This window comes from Erinaceus europaeus, chromosome 19, assembly GCF_950295315.1.
Source record: "Erinaceus europaeus chromosome 19, mEriEur2.1, whole genome shotgun sequence".
Lineage (NCBI taxonomy): Eukaryota > Metazoa > Chordata > Mammalia > Eulipotyphla > Erinaceidae > Erinaceus > Erinaceus europaeus.
Genome location: NC_080180.1, coordinates 35,853,379 through 35,878,544, shown reverse-complemented (window position 1 = coordinate 35,878,544; position 25,166 = coordinate 35,853,379). Strand labels below are relative to the sequence as shown.

The 25,166-nt window shown below is 37.3% G+C and overlaps 1 protein-coding gene across 4 annotated transcripts in view; it reads left to right on the top strand.

Annotated features, from left to right (window-relative positions):
• The first annotated feature begins 1,643 nt into the window (after positions 1–1,643).
• Positions 1,644–25,166, top strand: part of ADAM28 (ADAM metallopeptidase domain 28) — an 81,227-nt gene continuing 57,704 nt past the window's right edge. For all 4 annotated transcript variants that reach the window (XM_060178863.1, XM_060178860.1, XM_060178862.1 and 1 more), the window contains exons 1-4: positions 1,644–1,745; positions 10,245–10,345; positions 21,238–21,314; positions 24,318–24,396. In XM_060178863.1, the coding sequence (XP_060034846.1) occupies positions 1,694–1,745; positions 10,245–10,345; positions 21,238–21,314; positions 24,318–24,396 (309 nt within the window). In that variant the 5' untranslated portion in view covers positions 1,644–1,693. The remainder of the gene's footprint in view (positions 1,746–10,244; positions 10,346–21,237; positions 21,315–24,317; positions 24,397–25,166) is intronic.

The window sequence follows — 25,166 nt, the reverse complement described above, 5'->3', positions numbered from 1 at the left end:
AGCTACCAATTAATGCATATAGAATTATTAGAGATAATCTGTATAAGAATAAGAATCACATATATAGGGTAGAAGGGATAGCATAACAATTATACAAAAAAGACCCTCACGGCGCAAAGCACAAGGACCGGCATAAGGATCCCGGTTCGAACCCCGGCTCCCCACCTGCAGGGGAGTCGCTTCACAGGCGGTGAAGCAGGTCTGCAGGTGTCTATCTTTCTCTCCTCCTCTCTGTCTTCCCCTCCTCTCTCCATTTCTCTCTGTCCTATCCAACAATGACAACAACAATAATAACTACAACAATAAAACAACAAGGGCAACAAAAGGGAATAAATAAATAAAATAAATATTTAAAAAAAAATTAAAAAAAAAAAAAGACCCTCACGAATGAGTCTCTAAGATTCCGTAGTCAGTCCTTTGCACCACTATAAACCAGAGATAAGCATTGCTCTGGAAAAAAAAGTATATATAAAGCATCAAGTTACCTCAATGAATTGTGGAATGATGTTGTATCCCACTCCACCTATCCCTACTCCTCTCCTTCTTAAAATAGAGCAGTGAGAAAAGTGGCCAGGGGAAGCCTTCTAACTGGTAGTAGTGCACTGCACAAGCATAGGGTCTTGGTCCCTGATCCTCATTAAGAAAAATAATAATAATTAAAAAATCCTCAAACAATAATGACTTCAAATTTCATTCTTGTTATTACAATAAACACATGTCTTTGAAAAGCTATTTATTCTTGGAGCCAGGTGGTGGTGTACCTGGTTGACCACACATGTTACAATGCTCAAGGATCCTGGATCGAGGCTCCCAGTCCATCTAATCTTATTCTATAAAATAAGGACATCAGAGTCTTAATCTTTCATCTTTTCAAACCTCAGGGTTAAAAATTTATTTATCCATTAATTTATTGATTTTTTTGCAATCTAACTGACATTTATCATACATGGATGTAATAAGAATCAGCATGATAGTAAAGAGAAGGGACTTGAACTTATTAAATAATTATTACTTATCTTCATAACTATACAACTTAACCCCACTAAAAATACCATACGTTTTAAAACTTTCCTGGAAATTATATTCTTGGAGTTATGAAGCTGGTCCTTCCACTGCTCCCTGCCCTGGCTCTTAGTGATGTACACATACCCCTCGGGGTCTGAAAAACATCGTCACGTATTCCCATTTCAGGACAGTCATGCTCTCAAGAAAATCATTATGGGAGAACAGAATATAAGAAAATTAGGAAAGAGAATCTTACATAAAAGTTGGATTAGTTCAGAAATTACTTCATACATACGTGACAGAAGAGTAACTTTATGCTCAGATAGCGTATATATGGGTATACTACATATTGAAATATGCACAGTTATCAAGGTACCACTGCTCCTTCATAGCTAATGAGCTATAGTTGGGAATGTTCTCCTTGGAGGTGAGGAATATGGGAAATGAAGAGGGAGAGACTGGAGCTTGTTATAAAGGAATCTGGAGCCAGGAGGCAGCCAGAACTTCCGCATACTGTGCCATTGTTACAGGACCAGGGCTTTGAGGTTGTGCAATACCCTTAATAAACACTTCCTGAAGCAGAGCCAAGAATGAACCCAGGAGTTTCATTCTGTCTCACTTTAGTGAAAGCAGGTACAGACTGAGCAGTCAGAGAAGAGCAGGCACCAGGCTCCTGGGATCCCTCAGCATGTTGCCAAGGCTTCTTTTCATGGCCACTCTTCTTCTTTCTCCAGTTGCAGGTAGATATTGAACATTTTTTCCTCAGTACCTTTAGTGAAAAGTTTGCTTCTCATCTTCTTCCAGTAGTAATTTTTCTAAATCAATCTCAGTAACCAGTCAGACTGGTTTTAATCTGTTGTTTTGGGGGACCTGTGAGTGATGTAAAGACTCAATGCAAGAAGAAGACTGGAGAGGTTTGGGATCAATATTTACATTGTATCTTATATTACATTAATATTATAGTTTTATAGATTTGAAAATATTTAGAATCAAACAAGAGGTTTTGTATGTCATTTAAATAATGAATCTGACCTCACAGTCAAGAAGAGAAATTCATCAAAATTGACTTGGTCTTGTTTAGAATAGAAAACATGTAGCAGGATTAACTGGTATTTCTAAGAAGGAAGGTTTTGGGGTCTTTAGCTACAGCATAATGGTTACATAAAAGATCTTCATACCTGTAGCTCTGAGATCCCAGGTGCATTTCCCAGCACCACCATAAAAAGATCAGTATTCTGGTCTTTTTTTCTGTTATCTCTTTCTCATTAAAAATAAGTAGAATTATAAAAAGAAGGATTTAGGAACTTTCCTCTATGATTATTAAGATAAGCTTGACTTTGTTTCTTTGCAGTATGCATTTATATATTGATTCCTTCCATTACTGGTGGTGATAAATGCTATGGTAGAAATAACAATTGACAATCTCATGTTTATAAAGCATTATGATATTATTTGACCCAAATGATAGTGCTGCTGAACTTAAGTGAAAATCCATTTTCATTTTGCTGGCTATACTACACATTTATGAATCCCCCCTCAAATGGAATTCCACTTTCTAATAATAAGTTACAGCTAGCCATTTCTAATAAATTCACCAGTGAAATTTTACTTAACTAAGTTTGGTAGCAAATCTTTTCTTAGCTAATCTCTGTTTCAGTCAAGACACTAACTTAAATACCTGAGATATTGTTTCTCCTTCACTGGTAAACCTTTTCTTGCAATGCTTATTTAAGACCAAGGAATGGGAACAAGTTAAGAACAAAAAAGTGTGGCGTTAGTGAGTGAAGAATTCCCCACCCACTTCCACACTCAACTCTTCATGGTTCTTGCTTTCTGATTTGCTTTCTAGACATATGAAAGTTTTACTGAATATCTTTAAATATAGAGTAGAGGTAAACATTTAAATTCACAACTTAAAATTCCTACTTTTCAAATAGAAACCTTTGACTATATCCTACACAAATATCACCACCCAAAACTCTCTGGTACCCATCAGTTAGGTGGAACATAAGAAGAATCTGGTTACTAGCTTTAGCCAAGAGTGTAATGGGCAAGCTGGGTCCGTTGACAGAATTCAGTGGCTCACACTTGAGTTCATCCACATGACTTTTTTTTTTTCTTCAGTGAAGCTAAGGTAACCACTGATTTCCTTGGTCCAGTTTGTGTACTCACAACATGGCACCAAGCAACACAAGTTCTTTAGAAGGTGTGTCAAGGCATTTCCAAATACTCGGTGGTAGGGACAGAGGTTCAAAAATGGCTTTTGTGACTGGTAGGTTGAAGACAGACAGAAAGCTTTCCCCCCTTTTCTTACTCTTTTATCTGTGCTTTGCATTTTAATCATGTTTCCTTGGCCATTGTGCTACCCCACTTATTACTACCACTTATTATTCCAACATACATTTACTTACTAGTCAGAAAGTAAGGAGAAAATTTTATTTGCTTATATCTTCTTTTTGTCTGTTTCTCTGCCCCCCCCTTATACAAGAGTAAATATATCTGAATTTTAGATAGTGACTTTTGCCTCGTTCCCATAAATTAAAAAAAAAAATTAAAAGGGGGTGGGGCAGATGGACAATGGTATACCAGCTAAGTGCACATAATATATCAAGTGTAAGAACCCAGGTTCAGACGCCACTCCACACCTGCAGGTGCTAAAGCTTCATGAGCAGTAAAGCAAGGCTGCAGATGTCTATCAATCTCTCTCCCTCCCTATCAGCACCTCCCCTCTCAGTTTCTCTCTGTCCTCTCAAAAGAGAGAGAGAGAGAGATAGATAGAGAGAGAGAGAGAGAGAGAGAGAGAGGAGAGAAAAAAGAGAAATGGCCACCAGGAGTGGTGGATTCTTAGTGTTGGCACCAAGCCCCAGTGGTTAAATAAATAAACAAATAAACAGGGCAAAAATCAGGCCACCTTTTGAAACAAGCTTCATAATCACCAGTTTATGGGGAGAGGCTGGGTAGTGGTGCACCTAATTGAGTACATAAGTTACTGTGCTGAAGGACCCAGCTTCAAGTCCCTGACCCCCTCCCCGCTTCAGCAGGGAAGCTTCGAGTGGTAAAGCAGTGTAGCAGGTGTCTCTTTCTCTCCCTCTTAAAAAAAAAAAAACTTTTTATTTATTTATTATTGAATACAGACAGAGATAACAAGAGAGGAAGAGTAGAAAGGGAGAGAGATAGAGAGACACCTGCAGTCCTGCTTCAGCACTCATGAAGTTTTTCCCCTGCAGGTGGAGACCAGAGGTTTCAACCTGAGTCCTTGCACACTGCAGTGAGTGCACTTAGCCAGGTGCACTACCATATGGCCCCTCTTTCTTTCTTCTTCTTTTTTTTTTGGCCTTCAGGATTATCGCTGGTGCCTGCATTACAAATCCACTGCTCCAGTAGGTCATCTCCCCCCCATTTTGTTGCTCTTTTTATTATTTGTTATTATTGTCATTGCTGTTGTTGGATAGGACAGTGAGAAATTGAGAGAGGCAGAGAAGACGGGGGTGGGGGGATGGGAGGGGGAGAAAAATAGAAACCTGCAGTCCTGTTTCATTGCCTGTGAAGCAACCCTCTGCAGGTGGAGAGGAACATTGATACTTACGAGGGTCCTTGCGCTTTGTGCCATGTAGGCTTAACCCACTGCACTACCTCCTGGCCCCCTCTGGCCCCTCTTTCTAACCCTCTTTATCTCCTCCTTTCAACTCAATTTCTCTCTGTTATATCCAATAAGTGAATAAATAAGATATTTTTTAAAAAAGATTTATGGATTTCATCATAGGAGAATAAAAACAAGTTTTTAAAAGGGTGAATAAGTAAATATATTAGTAATGGGAAAAGATCTTTACTGTGAATCACAGTGTAATATGCAGGATAAAAAAATCTTTTGAAATTATTTCAAATTTGGTTCCCTTTTCCTCACAGGATAGCTAGAAGAAGAGTATATGCATTTTAACCTTAAAAACCACAATAAATATTTAACTACATCATTTCATTGTTTCCCCCTCCATGGAGTTTAAAATGCCCAGGCACTTTGAAGGTGGTGCAGAATTTCAATCAATGTTACTGCATTAATACTGATTCAAGTTTTCATGCCTACATTCAGTTTGGGAAAACATCACTTTAAACAGTTGTCAAGAAACAAAACCATGTATTTATTGTGTACAAATAAACTAAACTTGAAAAACTGATCCCAAGACGAAAAAAATAAAAGAACAATCCAGTCCAGAATAGTGAGTGCTTTGACTTGTCTAAAATTAATAGACAGGGGAAATAATTACTTAGCCCACACCAAAAGTAAAAGTTTTCTTTTTCTTGACTCATTTTGCTTCTCACAACAAATTCAGCATGTGAGTTCTGTGGGAGAGAGAAAACAAGTATTAAAATGAGTTCATAGAAGCATATTGTGTTACATCTCAGATTTGTGTAATCCCTTGATGGCAGTTAGTTAGTTGTGTTTGTTCCACAGGCTTCCAAATAATTAGCCTGATGTTATTTAGCTGGGAGAAGGCCAAATTCTCTCCATGAAACCCAAGGATGAATGAGACAAACAATATTCAGGTTTGTTGCATCTCTGTAACTGAGGTGATTCCTTAATCTTGAATCTCATTCCTGTTGGACTTTCTTAGCCTTAGAAAATTAAGAGACTTTAAGGGAAATTGTTTCTGTTTTCCTCAGACATTGTGCTGTGCTCTAAGATCTGTGAAGAGCTGGAAACTTCTTGATTTCAAAAATGAAGAAAGGGAGAGGTTGCCAATGGCCTTAAAATTAGCCTGGCTTATTTTAGTTGATGGTTTATTTTGGTTGTTGTTTGCAGTGCTGGGCTACCAAACAGAGGGTTGGAAATAAATGTCTCTTACAGATTTTGAGTCAGTGTTTAAGAGTCAAGTACGTTTTCTTATTTCATGAAATATCAGGATTCAGACATTAGCTAGCAGTGTAGTGTATAGAAACCAGAAGTGCATGTTTAAGAGAAAACTTGAAAACTTGCATTGTTTCTCTGAATCTGTTATTTTCTTCTTGCCACTTCTGTGTGGTGTGGACAGAGGAGAAGGGGTGCATGGTATTTCTGCTTCTCTAAAAAGAATTCAGTTGAGTAGTTGTTGTATGGCAAAAGGACAGTTAGGGCTAGACTTTCCTGTCTAAATAATGTGTTTTAGGGATAAGGTCCACTTATCATACAGAATTTTTGCAAGTGTTACTGTGATGTAATACTGGTGAATAGATGGCTTCATGAGCTCCATATTAGTGGAACTAATTGCACTGATTGGACACAATCTACCAGACAGCATGTGGCTACCTTATGGTGTGTTTGCTTTGTGTCACAAAGTTAAGGAGACTACAGGGAATTGTGTGGATACCATTAGTTAATTTCTGACAAGTGCAATTGTTTTAACCCATGGCACTATGATATTTTGAAAGAAAATGAAAAAATTAACTGAATGAAAATGAAATGATGGGTTTAACTTTCATCTTTTGAAACTTCAGTTATGGAAAATTTTGACTAATGTTACTTTTCCTTGCCAAAAACTTATCCTGTAGAAATGAAAGCTGGAGGTCTACATGGTGGTGCACCAGGTTAAATGTACATGTCACCATGTGCAAAGGACTCAAGTTCAAGCTCCCAGTCCCCATTTGCAGGAAGAAAGCTTCAGGAGTAGTGAAGCAGTGCTGCAGGTGTCTCTATGTCTCTCTTCCTTTCTATGTCCCCCTTCTTCTTGATTTCTGGCTGTCTCTATCATATAAATAAATATAATAATTTTTAAAAAGAAAAATTTTAACAAAAAGGAAGTGAAAGTTGCCTGGTGAGGACATTTATAACATTACGACATGAATAACTGGGGGGGAGGGGCTGGTGATGTAACTTTTCACATGTGACTATGTAACGAGGTTTATTTTATTGCAACTGATAGAAATTTACCCAAATGGTAATGATTGCTTTAGAAAGACTTGTAGGGAATTTGTATTTATTTACACAAAGACTATTTGAAATGATGTGAACAATCATGATCATTCAATTTACTCTATCTTTTCAAACAATTAAAATGTCAAATCTAGGAGTTGGGCAGTAGTGTACTAGAACAGTACACTTGTTACTATACACAAAGACTTGAGCTCAAGTTCCCCAACCCCTCAGCTACAGGAGAGAAGTTTCATGAGCAGTGAAATAGTGCTTCAGGTATCTCGGTATCTCTCTCCACATCTATCTCTTCTTTTTCAATTTCTCTGTTTCTATAAAAAAGAGGGGGGGGGGAACAACAGTAGCCACCAGGAGTGGTGGATTTGTCATGCAGGCACCAAGCCCTACAAATAACTGTCATAGAAATAAAAATAATTGAATAATTCAATGAATTATTTAATATCAAAAATACAGAGTTCAGGTACTCTAGTGTTGATGTTTTAACTTTAGGTGTTTTTTAATTTTTTTTTAAATTTGTTCATTTAGTGCACAGGGACAGAGAGAAACTTAGATGACAGGCACATAAAGAGAGAAAGGGAGACATCTATAGCACTGATTCACCACTTGTGAAGCTTCCTTCCTGTAGGTGGTTAAGAGGAGCTTGAGGGGGTCAGGCGGTCGGCAGTGGGTTAAGCGCACGTGGCGCAAAGCACAGGGACCTGCTTAAGGATCCCGGTTCCAGCCCCCGGCTCCCCACCTGCAGGGGAGTCGCTTCACGGGCGGTGAAGCAGGTCTGCAGGAGTCTATCTTTCTCTCCCCCTCTCTCTGTCTTCCCCTCCTCTCTCCATTTCTCTCTGTCCTATCCAACAACAAAGCAACGTCAACAATGGCAATAATAACCGCAAGGAGGCTGCAACAACTAGGGCAACAAAAAGGGGAAAAAATGGCCTCCAGGAGCGGTGGATTCATGGTGCAGGCACCGAGCCCAGCAATAACCCTGAAGGAAAAAAAAAAAAAAAAAAAAAGAGGAGCTTGAACCTGGTTCTCTGTGCAATGGTAACATGTGCTCAACTGTGTGTGCCACCACCCATCCTCAGAAGTGTTTTTAAAAGTGAATTTCCAGTCACTGAAAGGAAAGCTTTTTCATGTCTTTAACACCTGATTAGTGACCCAATGAGTTTTTAATTGGATTATTCATTTTCCTATCCTTCAAAGTTAGATATCCATGATTCTTAAGTACTCACAGGCATTACGATTATCGTAAAGTGATGTGGTGTGTTGCACCAAAGGACTCTGGGGAAAGAGGGACAGGGATAGGATGGAGAAACATTAAGGTCCTGATGCATTTTGGTGTGAAAGAACCTATGTTGGAAGACAGAGTGTACTGAAGACTCCTATCATGGGGAGAGGTTGTACCTATGTGTCAACAACTACTATACTATAAACCATTACCCCCCACCCCCAGTTAATTGGGAAAAATAAAAGCAAATTCAAAAAAAGTATTACATTTTTTGGAGTTTTTAATTCATACACAGATAACTAATGGTTTTCTAGTCACTGTTAGCCAATTGTTGGGTTGATCCATACTTCACTCTGAAACCCATAGCATCTAGCTATGTATTCCAAACAATCTCCCCAAATATTCAACAATCAATAGATAGGTCTGTTATCATTTCATTTATCATTATTCTACACAAAATAAGGAATAGGTTCTGCTGACAAATTTAAAAAGAATTTAGAAAATCAGTATTACCTTTGGAAATGTTCTATATTTCTCTCAAATATTCCTGGGGGAATATGGTACAGGAAGAAGATGGTATGAGGTAAACTTAATTCCCTCTCTCCTTTCCTAAAAATAAACATAAATTTAAATAGAACTGGTAGATTACAGGCAGATAAGTGACTGAGTGATAGAGAGATGAGAGTAGTCTCTAGGAATTTAACCTAGATATTTGACCTTCAGACCTGCAAACCAAGTATTCTAAACATTTATCTGTCTCCTGGCCCTCAATTCTCTTTAAATACTATAAATGCTCTAAAATTTTTCTTCCAGTCTAGTAATGGTTCATTAATTTTGCTTATTTGCTTTGCATATTTTGTAATGCAAAACTATTATTTTTTCTCTATTGCAGTTTTATCTTATTGTTTCTTAGTTTCTGTTTTCAGTGCAAGTCAGTGTTAGAGGAATACTATATTTGATTAAAAATGAAATAATTAGGCATTTAATTTAAATAATACCATGTGCTTTATTTTAGTGTACTTCACTTACTCTGACATTGACTGTATTTGTTTGACATCTTCCTTTCTCATATTATTTATTTTTGTGAGACAGAGAGACCAACACACCATTCTGGCATAAATGGTCCCTGGGAGCAAACCCAGGACCTCATGCATGGATTTCCAGCAACCCATCTACTAAGCCACCTGCCAATGTCTGTAATCTGCTTGTTATGGTCCTCTGCTAGAGTTTCAAGATAGCAAAGAGATGTGTAAAATACATTAATAATTTTGTCAAGTAGAGAAACTAGACAGAGAAGTTACTAAAGAATATGTGATTTAAAAATAAAGTAAAATGTGAGTTTGTAAAAAAAAAAAAGAGGGTGGGGGTAGATAACATAATGATTATGCAAAGAGACTCTCATGCCTGAGGCTCCAAAGTCCCTGGTTCAATCCCCAGCACCACCATAAGCCAGAGCTGTGCAGTGTTCTGGTGTTTCTATCTGTGTCTTTCTCTCTCTGCATCTCTCTCAAAAATAAAATACTGAAAAAAAAAAAAAAAAGACTTGGATCCCTATTGTCTAGCTGAGTGGTATGCAATGCATGCCCATAAGACTCTAAAAAAAATAAAAGACTACTTTTTAAAAAAATATTTATTTATTCCTTTTTGTTGCCCTTGTTTTATTGTTGTGATCATTATTGTTGTTGTCATTGTTGGATAGGACAGAAAGAAATGGAGAGAGGCAGGAAAGACAGAGAGGAGGAGAGAAAGATAGACAGACACCTGCAAACCTGTTTAACTGCTTGTGAAGCGACGCCCCTTTAGGTGGGGAGGCAGGGGCTCGAACCTGAATCCTTATGCCACTGGTCCTTGCACTTCGTGCCACATGCGCTTACCCGCTGCACTACTGCCCGAGTCCCAGAAGAAGACTACTTTTATCAAAAACAAATTGAAGCTATAGGAAAAAGATTTGAAAGAAAAAGTGGATTCCAGATTTTATCCATATCTTTTGGTGCTATGTATTACTCCACTATGATATATGTATAGTCACTCATCAGAAATGCAATAAAGAGAGCCATTATCAACTACTTTTTTTTTTTTTTAGTTTTGCTAAACAACAATCTCTTATTTCTCCACAAGTGAATTCTATCAAGGATCACTCTGGACTAAAATATGAAGTGGTGTATCCCCAAAGACTTCATCCACTGCACAAAAGAGAGGTCAATGAGAACGACCAACAGGTACAACTTCTGATTTAACGAAGAATCTTGAATATCTATATTATACAATTTATTGTCTACATATATAAAAAAGCATATGTGTACCTATGATTTTATGTATGATTTGCTTTTTGACCTGTATTACCACTATGGATTTTCACAACTATCCAGTATCCTATTATTTGTCTCATTTTTGTCACTAAGTTCCTTTTTTTTTCTTTGCTGCCAACAGGGTTTTATCACTGGGGTTCTGTGTCTGTAGGAGAAATTCACCACTCCTGGTGTCAAATTTTTCCCACTTTTTAAAAATGTTTCTTTTGTTTGCTAAGACAGAGAGAAGTCAAGGGGGAGACAATGAGAGACAACTGCAGGTCTGCTTCACTGCTCCTGAAACTTTGCCCTTGTAGTTCAGGACCAGAGGCTTAAACCCAGGTTCTTGTGCATGGAGCGGAATGCTCTCAACCAGATGTATCACTGCCTGGCCCTTATGCTGTTAAGTATCTGGCATAAAAAAAAAAAAAGTAATTCAAGGTCACATAGAGAGTAAATTTTAATATCTTTATGGTGATTTACAATTTATTCTGAGTAACATCCAAGAAATTCTGTACAATCGATTTATCTAGGAAATTTATCTTTACTGATATGCCTAATAAGAATATCATCATGATCATTAAAGTCGTGGTAAAATGAAATATTATACATGAGTACATGTATATGCATGTGAAATAAGAATGTGTTGGTGCTCATGAGCTTGAAATTCTATATTGACATCTATTAATGTTTACATAATTCTTCACCACTTAATAACAACACAGTCTTAGTCAAACTGCTCTCAATGCATATCTACTGTAAAAAGAAAAAAGAAAGCTGAAACATGGTGAGTCATTCAACTATTTTCCATTTACTTATAAAGCCAGGAAAAAATAATTATGTAATAACATATAGAAGTAAGTTAATGCAGAGGAAATGCATATTCTATCACTAGAAAAGTTTCCTCACACTCAATTTTTTCCCTATCAACAAGTGCATTTAAAACAGCAGAACCCATAATAAACCCTGCTTCCAAAATCATGTTATCTTACAACAACATGCTTCATTAAATTATATGGACCCTGTATGTATTGAGTCTTTTTAACATGCCATTTCAAATGCTTTTGACAATCTCTTAATGGTATATACCTTTTTTAAACTTAATTTATTACATTAGCATTTGGGGGAGTTCTGATTTAAAAGACTTTATACCTCTTAGAAGTACAATTTAGAGCTGGTGAATTAATTCAGTTGGATAGTGTGTTGCTTTTCATTACATATTAACCATGTTCAAGCTTGGAACCCATCACACTGAAGGAAACTTTGGTGCTGTGATCCCTTTAACTCTCTTTGTTTCTTTGTCTCTAGCTAATAAAAAATTACAGTTGCCCAGCTCTTACATACCACATCCAGCATCAAAGTACCTCACTTTTTCCTCTCCAGAAAAGTCTATTGAAGTCTGTTGACCATTTGGACTCCTAATATCTTTTGGTAACCTCAGTTTAAGTAGTCTGAGCTTAAAGGTATCTTTTAATTTGAGTTTTCTTATTCCCTTGTCTTGATTCTTTGTATACCCCCAGTGAGTGAGATAATAATGGCTTTTTGACTTAAAACTTTGTCCTTTCGGGTCTATAGAATTTCAGCTGGGAGACAGCTGATAAATATTATGGAAGTTTCCTTATATGTGAATCTTTGCTTTTCTCTTGCTGTTTTTAAGACTGTCTTTGATCTTTGCTATTTTAATTATAATTTGTCTTCCTATGAAATATAATTGACTTTATTTTATTTGAAATTCTTAGAACTTTCTGGTTCTTAGTGTGTCTCCTTCCTGATTTTGAAAAGAACTCTTGGATATTATTTCTTCAAATAAAATTTTTGTCCCTATCTCTACTTCTGGTGTCCTGATGGTGTTCCTTTTTGATGTTCCTTTTGATGTTGCACCATACCTTATTTATATTACCTTCATCTGCTTTCTTTCTGTCTTTCTTCTTCTTTTTTTGTTTGTATTTGATAGTTTTCTCTACTTTATCCTAAAACTTTACTGCTTTGAACTGTAGCTTCTGTCTTTCTGCTGGTGTCTCTCTATTTTTCAATGCTCTATTATTGTGTCTTTTAGTTCCCTGAGTTATGTTAGGAGTTTTCCAATACTTTCTATACCTTTGTTGAAATTTTATTGAGAATTCTTAATATCATTACTGAGAAATTGTCTTGAGGACGTTTCCATAGTTTGATTTGGGAATTTATTTCATGTTACTGTTTTGATTCATTCATTAATGTGGATTAATTCTTTCCTCTCATTATGTGCTCTCTGAGCATCTGAGCCATGGGTCTGTGCTTGAATGGGTCTAGGAAGTGATCAGCGATTTGCCTGTTAGAGGCTATAGCGCTGAGGTTGAATCAACCTGGTTGGTAACCAAGGTTATAGGTAAATGGACCAACAAGCAGCAAGCAACTGCTTACAGTGGGCAGTGATTTAGATCTGAAAGGAGGTTGGGCCTCAGTTCAAAAGATAACAGGAAATACAGGGTTGATGGGAAATAGACTACTAGCAAGTTGTGGACTATTTTGGGATTAGGATAGGCAGGGAAGCCCCCTTTTTCGGTGCTTTTCCTTTGGAAGGTCCACAATGCATTTGTTGGACAGAATAGTAGGATTTGTTCACATATAGTCAGTTGTAAATTGGGAAGAGTCTGTCTGTTAGGAGTTCACATTCTTGGTAAATGTCTGAGTCCCCAACTGAATTATATACTAAATAGGAGAAGAATTCTCTTGAGGGCTTGTTACTATGGATACTGACTTTCAAGGTGACATGCACTATTTCTGCTCACATGGCTGCTTGCTATGACCCTGCCTCGCTTATAGAATTTGTTTGTTTTTTTTTGCTCTCTGCTATGTATAACACAGAAATAAGATTGAGTGCTCTGAGTTTTATACAATCTCCCCCCTGCTCAGAACTTCGACAGATATATAATCTTGTAAATTTTTATTAAATAAGTAATACAAATGACAGCAAAATCAAATGAGATGCATATTCTCAGAAGAACACTTAAGAGAAAAGAAAAAGATTAAATTTCCATGCCATAGAGATCTCTCATCTTTCCACTATAGATTTTTGTCAGGAAGAAAGAATTTGTTTGTTTTTGTTTTTGTTTCTTCCAAGAGGAGGACATCTTTTTAAGGCTTCACTGCTAGAGCCAACTTTTTGTCACTTGCAATGGGAGCTTCTTGGTTTTAGGTTCATTCATTCAGTGCAGGCTTCCTATGCATTTTTGCAGCCTTGCTGTTGTTTCAGTAGGAAGAAAACACTGCTTTTCTCTATTAGGCCATCTTGAACCTATCCCTACAGATATCTTTTTTCACCAGATAGTTTGAGGAAAATTTGAATTTAAAGTACAGAGTGTTAATGACAGTGATAAAATACTTTACTTGTTACACATAAGTACATATTTAGCTTTTTATTGCTAGTGATTTAGTAGTGACTTAAAAAAAATATATGGTCTCAGGGTTTTAGTTCCACACCTACGCATTATGTGTGGAAATCATCATATTCTTCACCAAAGTCCTGTATTTCCCCTACCACTCAAATATCGACTATAGTCCTCACAAAGATCCATTTTGTTTGCCAGTTTTATAAAAATGAACTTAAACTTCAAAATTTTGTTTTAATAAAAAGGTCTATTTTTTATATCTAATTTTTCTTGATCATTGGATGTATTCTGTTGATGTGAATGCAAATAAATTGTCTCTTTAATCCATTACTCCTGCTGATTGTATGTATTTCCCAGTCCATAGTAAAAATGTAAAAGATCTAAATTTCAAGGTCTTATTTGTATTCACACTGAGGCTTTGTTAACTTTTTCTGTTTAAATTTAGGTACATACAAACTTACATTCCTTGTATTAAGTCTTCTTTGTAATACTTATCCTATATAACTGTTCTGAGATAATATTAGGGAAAAGTGAAGCTCCAACCAGGGTCCTTATGTGCTTTGTGCCATGTACTATGCTACCATCCAGCCCCCTCATTTGTCTAACTTTTTATTCTTATTCTTATTCTTTTTTTTCTTTTTTTTAGTATTTATTTTCCTTTTGTTGTCCTTGATGTTTCTATTATTGTAGTTATTATTGTTGTTGTTGTTATTGTTGTCGTTGTTGGATAGGACAGAGAAATGGAGAGAGAAGGGGAAGACAGAGAGGGGGAGAGAAAGATAGACACCTGCAGACCTGCTTCACCACCTGTGAAGCAATGCTTCTGCAGATGGAGAACCGGGGACTCGAACCGGGCTCCTTACGCCAGTCCTTGCGCTTCGTGGCCTCTGTGCTTAACCGCTGCGCTACCGCCCGACTCCCTTATTCTTATTCTTAAGACTGTGATTTGTTAAAACATTTTGCTTTTCTGTGAATCATCGTAGCCTTGTTATTCATAAGGTCTTAATAAATTCTTCTACTCCATCTCTCTCTCTCTCTCTCTCTCTCTCTCTATCTCTATCTCTATCTCTATCTCTATCTATCTCTGTCTCTATCTTTCTCTCATTAGGCAGAGCACTGCTCAGCTCTGGTATATAGTGTTGCAGGGGATTGAGGTTGAGATTTTGCGCAGGTCCTTGAGCTTCTAACCACCACCAAGGCTGAGATTTTGAAGTTTTAGGCCTAAAAGTCATTTTGCATAGCCATTATGCTATCACCCCAGCCCTTCTCTATAATCTCTTTTCTCTGGATTTTTTTTTTTGACACTTAAAAGGTTCTCTCTATGCTAAAATTTCACCCATATTGTATATTCTTTAAGATATTAGTATGGAATAATTGTATATATACTAATACAACATTTTTCTGAAGTGTTGCTTTTAGCTATGACTAGTGTCTTATTTGGTCATTCCATTTAAAAAAAAATCTCTAGTAATGTTTTCCATGTGTGTGTGTATACATGTGTGTGTATGTGTGCACACACATGTATCTGTGTTTATGTCTCTGTGTGTCTGAAAAATGCATTCAATTTTTTTGGTTTGATACTTCCGATGTCAATAGTATAAATATTTTTAACGGCTTTTACATGTTCATAACTCTACCTTCATCTCTTAAGCTCTGCTTTGTGGCAAGTATTCCATAAGTGCTCACTGATTTATTTAATTTAAAGAAGTAGTTGAAAGACATGGAAAAAACTCACTCAATAGAGTGGATACCCTTTTCATGTATAAAAAGACCTGAGTTCAACACCCTGGGACCACAGGGAAGCACCACAGGCATTATCAAGGGAAGTTTCATAAAGGATTGAGTGATGTTATGCTATTTCTCCTTCTCTCTCCTTCCTGTTCTGTCTCTATTTGAAATTTAAAGGCAAGAAAGAGTTTTCTGGGAGCAGTGGAATTGCACAGGTGCAAAATCCCCACAGTATCTTTAAATATGTGTAAAGCACAATAATTATATTTTTCAAAGGATAAAAATGGTTAAACCAAACCAAGTAAGTAAAAGAAATCTGTGTTAAATAGCTGGGTACTTTTAATGTTTCCTTATACGAAAGATCTTAACTCTCCTTTTACAGTGTTAGGGGCCGGGTATTAGTGCACCTGGGTGAGTACACACATCACAGTTCCTAAGGACTAGGACTTAGGGCCCCACCAGCATGAAGAAAGCTTCACAGGTGGTGAAGGAGTGCTGCAAGTCCTCTTTCTCTCCCTCTCTCCCCCTCCCTCCCTCTGTCTCTCTCCCCTCTCAGTGTCTCTTTGTTTCTATCCAAATAAATATACTTTTGTAGTTTTATCTCGCACGTCTGTTGATTTTACCTTAGCCCTATTTACTGCAGAAAATTAAAGAGAACATATCACTGGACATGATGACTATAGCAGAATGACCACTAAATGCTTCCATACCATCTCACAAATACACAGAGCTCAGCTTTGTTATCTTTGTAATTATTCAAGTCACACTGATATTCTCAAGTGCTTGTCACTGCCTTTAAAGTATACCCGAGAAAGTATGCAGTTGAACTATTGGGAGATTTTACTGTATAAAGAAACATTTTAAAATGATTAATCTGCTGTTTTCTAGTTACTAAAGTCTAGCTTCTACTTCTTCTCCCTAAAAAGCATTAAACGCTCTACTTTTCCTTCTATCTCATGAACTCTATCATATGTAGATTCCACAGATGTAGCATGTAAAGACACATGTAAAGACTACCCACTTGTAGTTGATATCACATAAACAATAAAATGTTATCTCACATAAACATTCTCAGATACTGTATGCTGCTGTTATAAGATTTCATTATTTATCTACATTTGGATTGAACTGATGTTTTGTATTATTTTTTTCTAGAGTAAAAAAAAATCATTTTACTTATTTACCTATATTGGTGAAACCTGAGTTATCTACAATTGCAATGCTTCAGTCTTATTTCATTGTTTTACTTGGCAATCCTACCATGGTCCAGATCTTGTCCCATCGAATACTCCCCAATGGAAGACTCCAATAGGTTGCATGTCTTGGACATTTCAGCCCTTTCCTCTGAGTGCAGCAAGACCTGTCACACCACATTTCTCTTACAAGAATAAATGAGAAAAGCACGTGATGTTCCTGAATACCACTCAGCAGACACAGTCTTCCCCTTGACATACAACTTTCTCTTTTTGTTCAGGTCCAATTTATGACGAAAAGGAGCATGACCATGTCAGCTGAGTTCTTAGGAACCATATTTGTGGTTTCATTGTTAAGACAATGGGTCTTCCTTGCGCAGAGGACTGATTAGCAACTATTCAGAACTTCCAAAATTTATAAGGCTTATGACCAAAGAAATTTCTGTATTCTATAGAAGTTAGACTTCTATAGAATACAGTACATATTATTATAGTACATTTTATTCTATAGAAGTTAGACTTCTATAGAATACAGTACATATTATTACTTCACAAGAGAGGGGGTCCATAGAAGTCTCTTAGAGTCATTTTTTATTAAAAATGTGCCTTTTATTATTATTATTATTATGTTTAGTCATTTTTGTTAAGTAAGTGTTGATTCGGAAGGCTGTGATTATCAAAAAGATCAAGTTTCATGTCCCTAAGGGTAGGTGTTAGCACACTTCATCCCCCATATCACTATCATCTTGCCCTTGTTACATAACTGTGCCCTCTGCTGGATCAGAGAACTAAGATCACAGGCATTACCTGTTAATTATATCAGGGGCTTTAGCATGCATGGCCACATTGTTTAAGATTGAATTAGAGTAAAACAAAACTTTGTAAACATTTTATACAAGAGGGCATGATAGGAGATCAAAGTAGAAACTTACAAATTTCACTCAATTGCATTTGTGTAGATGGCACAATGGGGGTGAGTAAATTTCTATGTGTTTGAATAAATGAATTAAGTGAACAAATGAATAGATGTGCGAGTGTTAGAGCATGTTGGAGTACTGGAGCACACTGGCCACATACACGGATCTGTAGTCAAAAACATTTAATCACTTATTTAGTAATACTTCATAGTCTCTCTTTAGGATTATTTACATTTTAAAGATTATAGTTTTTCTTGCCAGAATTGAGCGTTCAGCTTGTATGCTTTCTTTGATGCCAGATGTGTCTTACTTTGGGGGAATTTTCTGGCAGAAACAACTGGGAATAATTTTAGACCACCAAGGTTTCGTTGTGTTAGTGTGTGTATGTGTGTGTGTGTATGTGTGTGTGTGTGTGTGTGTGTGTGAGAGAGAGAGAGAGAGAGAGAGAGAGAGAGAGAGGAGAGAGAGGGGGAGGGCGTGGAGAGAGAAAAAGGTGGGGGAGAGGGAGAGAGAGAAAGGGAGAGGGAGAGGAGGAGAGAGAGAAAGGGGGAGGGGAGAGGGAGGCGAGAGAAAGGGAGAGAGAAAATCTAGAGCACCAAAATGTCCTTTACTACAGTGGAAAATGAGCTCAAACATGGGTTGCACACATGGCAAAGCAACACACTATCCAAGTAAGCTATTTTGCCTGCCTACATCTACCAGGATTTCTAGAGGTCTCAGATTCACTGTGTTATAAAAGAAGCACTGTTCAAATTAAGAACCTTCCTGCCTAGGGGGCCTAGTGCTCACTTGGATAGCATGCCTGCTTCGCCAGGCATGTAACCCAGATTTGAGCCAGCCCACCGCTCCCTACATTGGAGGAATCTTTGGTGTTGTGATGTATTCCTTCAACCCACCCCCTCTCCTCTGTCTATCTCTCATTTGAAAAAGTTGACCTGGAACAGTGAAGCCCTGGTGATAACAAAACAAAAGAATCTCCCTAGAACTTAATTTGCTTAGCAATTCCTTATGTATCTGCAGGAATCCTCTCTATAGATTTGCTAACATCTAATCATCATATAAAACTTCAGTTTTCCCAGTAATCTAGTAAAATGTGGTCATGTCATTTTTCCTTGCCAGAAGTTATATTTTCCCATGATCAGTTAGTCCTCTGCATTTAGACCCAAATCATTTATTTCCAGTGAATGTTCTTCAAATTAAGATGAATTTTCTTTTTTCTAGCCCACAGTTCAGGACCCAGATGATACATAAATAGTCATATTCTGATGAGCAGGTATTTCTCTCCATCACAGACTCAAGAAGAACATTTATAAAAGCACGCTGTGGGACCTCTTTTATAGGACACTCATTACTATTTTCTTTCATCCATGGTATCTAAGTGAGTGTCAACTAGTATAAAACTTCCATTCTAAAAACACTCAGCTTTTTAAAACAACCTCCAAATTTTGTTTTAAGTGAAGACCAACTTAAAAAAAAAAAAGATTACTGCTGACTAGGTAGGTCATATGCCTTGCCAGTGTGCAGCCCCGGTTTGGGCTCTGCTCTCATAGGGAGTTCAGTGTCACTGGGAAAACGCTGGTGCTCTAATACCTCTTGCTCTCCCTGACTTTTTATTTGACTGAGAAAACTGCCCCAGGAATGATGAAATACAGAATGTGCCCTGTTATTGGGGCTGTGAAAAAAAAAAACAACTCATATCTGAGGCAACAAAGGTCCCAGGTTAAATCTCTGCCACCACTATAAACCAGAGTTAAGCAATACTCTGGTATGACCAAAAAAAAAAAAAATCTTCTAGAAGATCATATTTAGTTTTCTCCTAATATTTTCAAGTTATCTGATTTTTCATAAACATGAATCACAAGTGATTGAAAAGTGCTCATGTCCTGGAACCTCACTTCTCCAGAGCCCTACCACATAAGGGAAGGAAAGAAACAGGCTGGGGTGTGGAACAATCTGCCAGTCCGTGTCCAGCAGAGAAGCCATTACAGAAGCCAGGACTCCCACCTTCTACACCCCCAAGAGAATTTTGGTCCATACTAAAATGTGGTCACATTTGCATGGAGCCATATCACATGTCTTTCACCATCTAATAGATCATTATTTTTTTTTTTTATTGACACCAGGGTTATTGCTGGGGCTTGATGCCTGCATGATAAGTCCACCACACCTGGCTGCCTTTTTTCCCCCTTTTTCTTTCTATTTTTATTAGATAGGACAGAGAGGAATTGAGAGGGAATGGGGAGAGAGAGGGATAAAGGTAGACATGTATAGACCTGCTTTTACCACTCCTGAAGTGTCCTCCCCTGCCGTTGGGGGTGGGGGGCAGGGGATGAACCCAGGTCCTTGTGCTTGGTAGCATGTGCACTCAACGAGGTGAGCCATCACCCCCACCCTGACTTATTTTGATGAGTATAATCTTCTCAAGATCCATCCCAAATGACAAGGTTTTATTATTTAACTTGATAGTATTCCATTGCTTTTGTAGAACACATCTATTTTACTCATTAATCCATTTTAGATATATTTAATAATAATGACCTGACATTTCCTAGTGAACTGGTTGTTAGTAACCATGGCTAATAACTTCTCTTTGTAGAATGAAATCAGAATTCAATATCTGAGAAGAGCTTCTTTAAAATACTTCTGCATTATCCATATGTTTTCCTTCTGTGTACACAAATCTAAACTTAGAAAACTTCTTTTTCCTCCTGATTTAGTTAAGGCTATATTTCTGGATGCTTGTGCATATATTCATAATATATTTTTAAGTATTTATTTATTTTCCCTTTTATTGCCCTTGTTTTTTATTGTTGTGGTTATTATTGTCATTATTGATGTCATCGTTGCTAGATAAAACAGAGAGAAATGGAGAGAGGAGGGGAAGACAGAGAGGGGAAGAGAAAGATAGACACCTGCAGACCTGCTTTACCCTTTGTGAAGTGACTCCTCTGTAGGTGGACATTCCTAATATTTTATCCATATTCTGACCTCCACTGAGTCTTGAGAAAATCTTCAGATAAAAAATCATCAGTTAGAGCCCCAAAAGGCTATTGAGTATGCTTTCAAACATCCTTTTTAGACAGCTTCCTTACTCTGTCTTGCCTGACTCATTCATACTCAGTTTAAATGTTAGTTTCTCAAAGAAGTCTTTTCTTCCTTTACATGCTAGATTTCACGTTGCTTCTTTTACGTTGAAGTTCTTTGTTACACATGGTAGCATGTATACTCAACAGTGTTCATCCCTGCCCAGCCCCCTCAGTAAAACCCATTTTTATTGACAATCTTTCTATAAGATTTTAAACTTTCTGACATTGGGTACTACTTTATTTTTCTGGTTCAGAATTGAGTTCCAGAACTAGACAGTATCTTACATAAACCAGTGTGCAAATATCTACAAAGTGTGTGTATATATATGTGTATGTGACAATCTGAGATAATTTGTTCATCTGGGAAAGTTATTTGGTTGGTTACTAAAGGCAGAGGCAATATTTTGTGTTCTGAAGGCTATTGGTAGAGAAAACCAGACATCTCTTGCTAGTGACTAAATACATGAACACAGATAAATCAAAACACACATGTATGCTGAATTACCAGTAGGTATCTTTGCATTTTTACAGGACAAATTTGAAACTGAACTGAAGTATAAAATGACAGTTAATGGAAAAGTTGCAGTACTTTATTTGAAAAAAAGCAAGTAAGTTCCTTTATGTCTTCTAATATCTTTACCAGCAGCAAGATAAAGTGTGAAAAGTGTGCTAATTGAGTCTGTTACTACTTATGACTCACCAACCTTGGCTAATCAGCCTTTGCTTTCAACATGCCAGAGAGGTTCACAGAATATCTGTTCCTCCTGAAGAGGAAAAAAAAACTGTTCAAAACAGTAATTCACTCATGTTTTGATATTTCTAGTAGTAAAACACAAGGAAATGCAGATATACATTTCATCAAACTGTGAAATATTAGAGGACCCATTGCAGTTTGCCATATTTAGAATATAAATGAGACTATTATGATTTGTTACTCTAATATTAAAATGAGAAGTGAAAGTAACATATATATAGTGTTGCTGAGATGATGAAGTTTAATGTCTATTCCAGTACCAATGGCAATTAATGCATATTCATAATTTCCCCTTTGTCCTGCTCTCTGAGGTTTAAAAATTCTTTAAAAAATTAGTGAAAAAATCAAAATGTTTGATTTTTAAAATTATTTGCAATTGGGAGTCGGGCTGTAGCGCAGCAGGTTAAGCGCAGGTGGCACAAAGCACAAGGACCGGCATAAGGATCCCGGTTCGAACCCCGGCTCCCCACCTGCAGGGGAGTCGCTTTACAGGCGGTGAAGCAGGTCTGCAGGTGTCTATCTTTCTCTCCTCCTCTCTGTCTTCCCCTCCTCTCTCCATTTCTCTCTGTCCTATCCAACAAGGACAACAACAATAATAACTACAACAATAAAACAACAAGGACAACAAAAGGGAATAAATAAATTAAATAAATATTTTAAAAAAATTATTTGCAATTGATCGGAGAGACTTAGTTTAGAGGTAGAATGCCAACATTTCATGTCTAAATCCCCAGAGGTCTTAGATTAAGTTTAAGTAAATAAATAAATAAATGAAATCTTTAAAATAAAATAATAAAGAAAAGTATTTTACACTCAAATAAAAGTCAGAGGTAGGGGACCTAGCAGTGATATACCTGGTAGAGTGCACACATTCCCATGTTTAAGGACCAGGGTTTGAGACTCTGCTCTCCACCTACGGAGGAAGGGGAGATGAGGAACAACATTTCACAAGTCTGCATCTGTTTTATCTTTCTCTCTTCCTCTCTATTCCCCCTCCCCTCTTTATGCCTCTCTGTCCTATCAAATAAAATAGAAAGGGAAGGGGGAAAGAAAGGGGTGGGGAATGGCTGTTGCTGGGAGCAGTGTATTCAGGGTGCTGGCACTAATCCCCAGTGATAACCCTGATGACAAAATAAAAGGCTGAAGTAAAAGTAGAATGAAGCTTTTCTGATTTCAATAACAGAGCTTTAGACACTTTGTCATGCGTTATGTGGCACTCTTATCCTTTCTTTCATACAGTTAGTTAGGGTTTAATGGGTCCTTTTGAATTCCACTGACATATATCATAATCCACGCCTTCATCATTGTATACCTAGGAATTTAAAAAGCAACTCAATTCTATGCTTTTGAACTTCAATCCCTAAATTGTTCTATAATAGACCAGCAATTTTTTTCCCTACTCAAATGGGCTATGGCTTTTTTTTTTTTTTTTTTTAGAATATCATACTACTAGAGTTTGGAAGGACTGTACCACAATGAAAGTAAAACAAACTTTTGATTCAGACAGTCTGAATGTGATTTTTCTGCCACTTTTTTTTAAAAAAAATATTTATTTATTCCCTTTTTGTTGCCCTAGTTGTTTTATTGTTGTTGTTATTATTGATGCCATCATTGCTGGATAGGACAGAGAGAAATGGAAAGAGGAGAAGACAGAGAAGGGCAGAGAAAGACATCTACAGATCTACTTCACCACTTGTGAAGTTGTGAAGTGACTCCCCTGCAGGTGGGGAGCCAGGGGCTTGAACCTGGATCTTTACGCGAGTCCTTGTGCTTGGTGCCACATGGCCTTAACCTGCTGCGCTACTGCCCGACTCCTGATTCTCTACCACTTAACTATATAAGATCAGCTGAGAAAGGAAAGTGATATATATAGTGTTGCTGAGAGGATTAAAGTTAATGTCTATTCCAGTACCAATGGCAATTAATGCATGTTAATAATTTCCCCTTTTGTCCTGGTCTGAGTTTTAAAAATAATATCTGTACTCCTATTTTTCTACTAGGAAGTTGAAAAAAAAAGTTCTCAGTAAAAATGCAAAAAGTGTCCTAGCTACCACAGGCAAGTCAATTTCAATTTTCTTTTGCCAGAGTTGTTCAGTCAGTCAATGGTAATTTAAAAGAGGTAAGTAAAAACAGAGTTATCCTCAAACATGGAGGCACCTGTCCTTAGTCATTTGATCAAACTTTCTCATTCTGTTCTCTTCCTCGATCAAATCTCTTTTGGTAAGCAAAGTCTGATGGGACAAAAAACATTGTTCCACAGTGCTCAGGGATATCTCTTTTAAAAAACTGATTTAATAATTATCAATAGGACAGTAAGATAATAGGGGTACAATTTTATATAATTCCCACAACCAGAGTTTCACACCCCATCCCCTCTATTGGAGGTTTTCCTATTCTTTTTCCCTCTGGGAGCATGGACCCAGGATCATTATGGGGTGAAGAAGGTGGAAAGTCTGGCTGCTGCAATTGCTTCTCTGCTGAACATGGGTGTTGGCAGGTTGATCCATACTCCCAGTCTGTTGCTATCTTTCCTTCCGTAGTGGGGCAGGTCTCTGGAGAGGTTGGAATTCCAGGACACATTGGTGAGGTTGTCTCCCTAGGGAGGACAATAGACATATGAAAAATTGCCCCCAAATCAATGCTCAGGGATATCTTTTATCATTCTCAGCTTTCCTTGCTTTCAAGCACCACTTTCATGCTAAGACTTGCTGCTTGGATTAGGGGGAAAAAACACGAGTATAAGATTTTTCTATGTAAGTTTCTTTAAAAACTTTCACTAAACTAAACTTTGCAATTACCATGATTAGTTTTGTCACTATATATATATATATATATATATATGTTTTTTTTTCTCCAGAGATCTCCTTGCACCAGGTTACACGGAGACACATTATAATTCTACTGGAAAAGAGGTTACCACAAGCCCACAGATCATGGTATGACAGTTTTCCAAGATACTATTACTTGGGGGGGTGACCCCAGTTAGAGGCAATACCATTGCTGGGCAAATAGTCAGTGTGGCAGGGTGTCTGGTCATTTTTTCCTTTTTTTAAAGTAAAATTATTACTCAAGATATTGTTCAATATATTTACAGTTTTCAGGAGTAAAGGCAGCTCCTGTTAGAAATGATGGTGGGTGGATCTTATTATTGTCATTAGAAGAATAAATAATTAGATATGTTGTGTCTTCTTTGTGTCTACCATCTCTCCAAAACAGTATAACCATTCAAACATACAATCCACTTAAAATAGAATTTGTCAAAATCTATGCCTTATTTTTTCACTTTTTTTTTCATTTTTATTGGGTAGGACAGAAATAAATTGAGAAGTTATGGGGAGATAGAGAGGGAGAAAGACAGAAACACCTACAGACCTGTTTTACCACTTATGAAGCTACCCCTCCACCTCCACCCCGACCCTTACCCTCACCCTCACCCCCACCCCTCCACCCCACTTCAGGTGGGGAGGCCAGGGCTCCAACCATGATCCTTGTACTTAGTTTTATATGCACTCTTTACCTGGTGCTCCACAGCCCCGTCCCCCCAAACTCTGTTTTTCTTGAAGTCCACTCTTGTCTCATATTTAGAGCACATGACAGTTGAAAATGAATGGAAGATATTTTGTCATTGTCATTTTTTTTCAGACTTCTATTTTCCATATAAGTTCTTCATAATGAAATTCTCTTCTGTATCAAGGACACAAACATT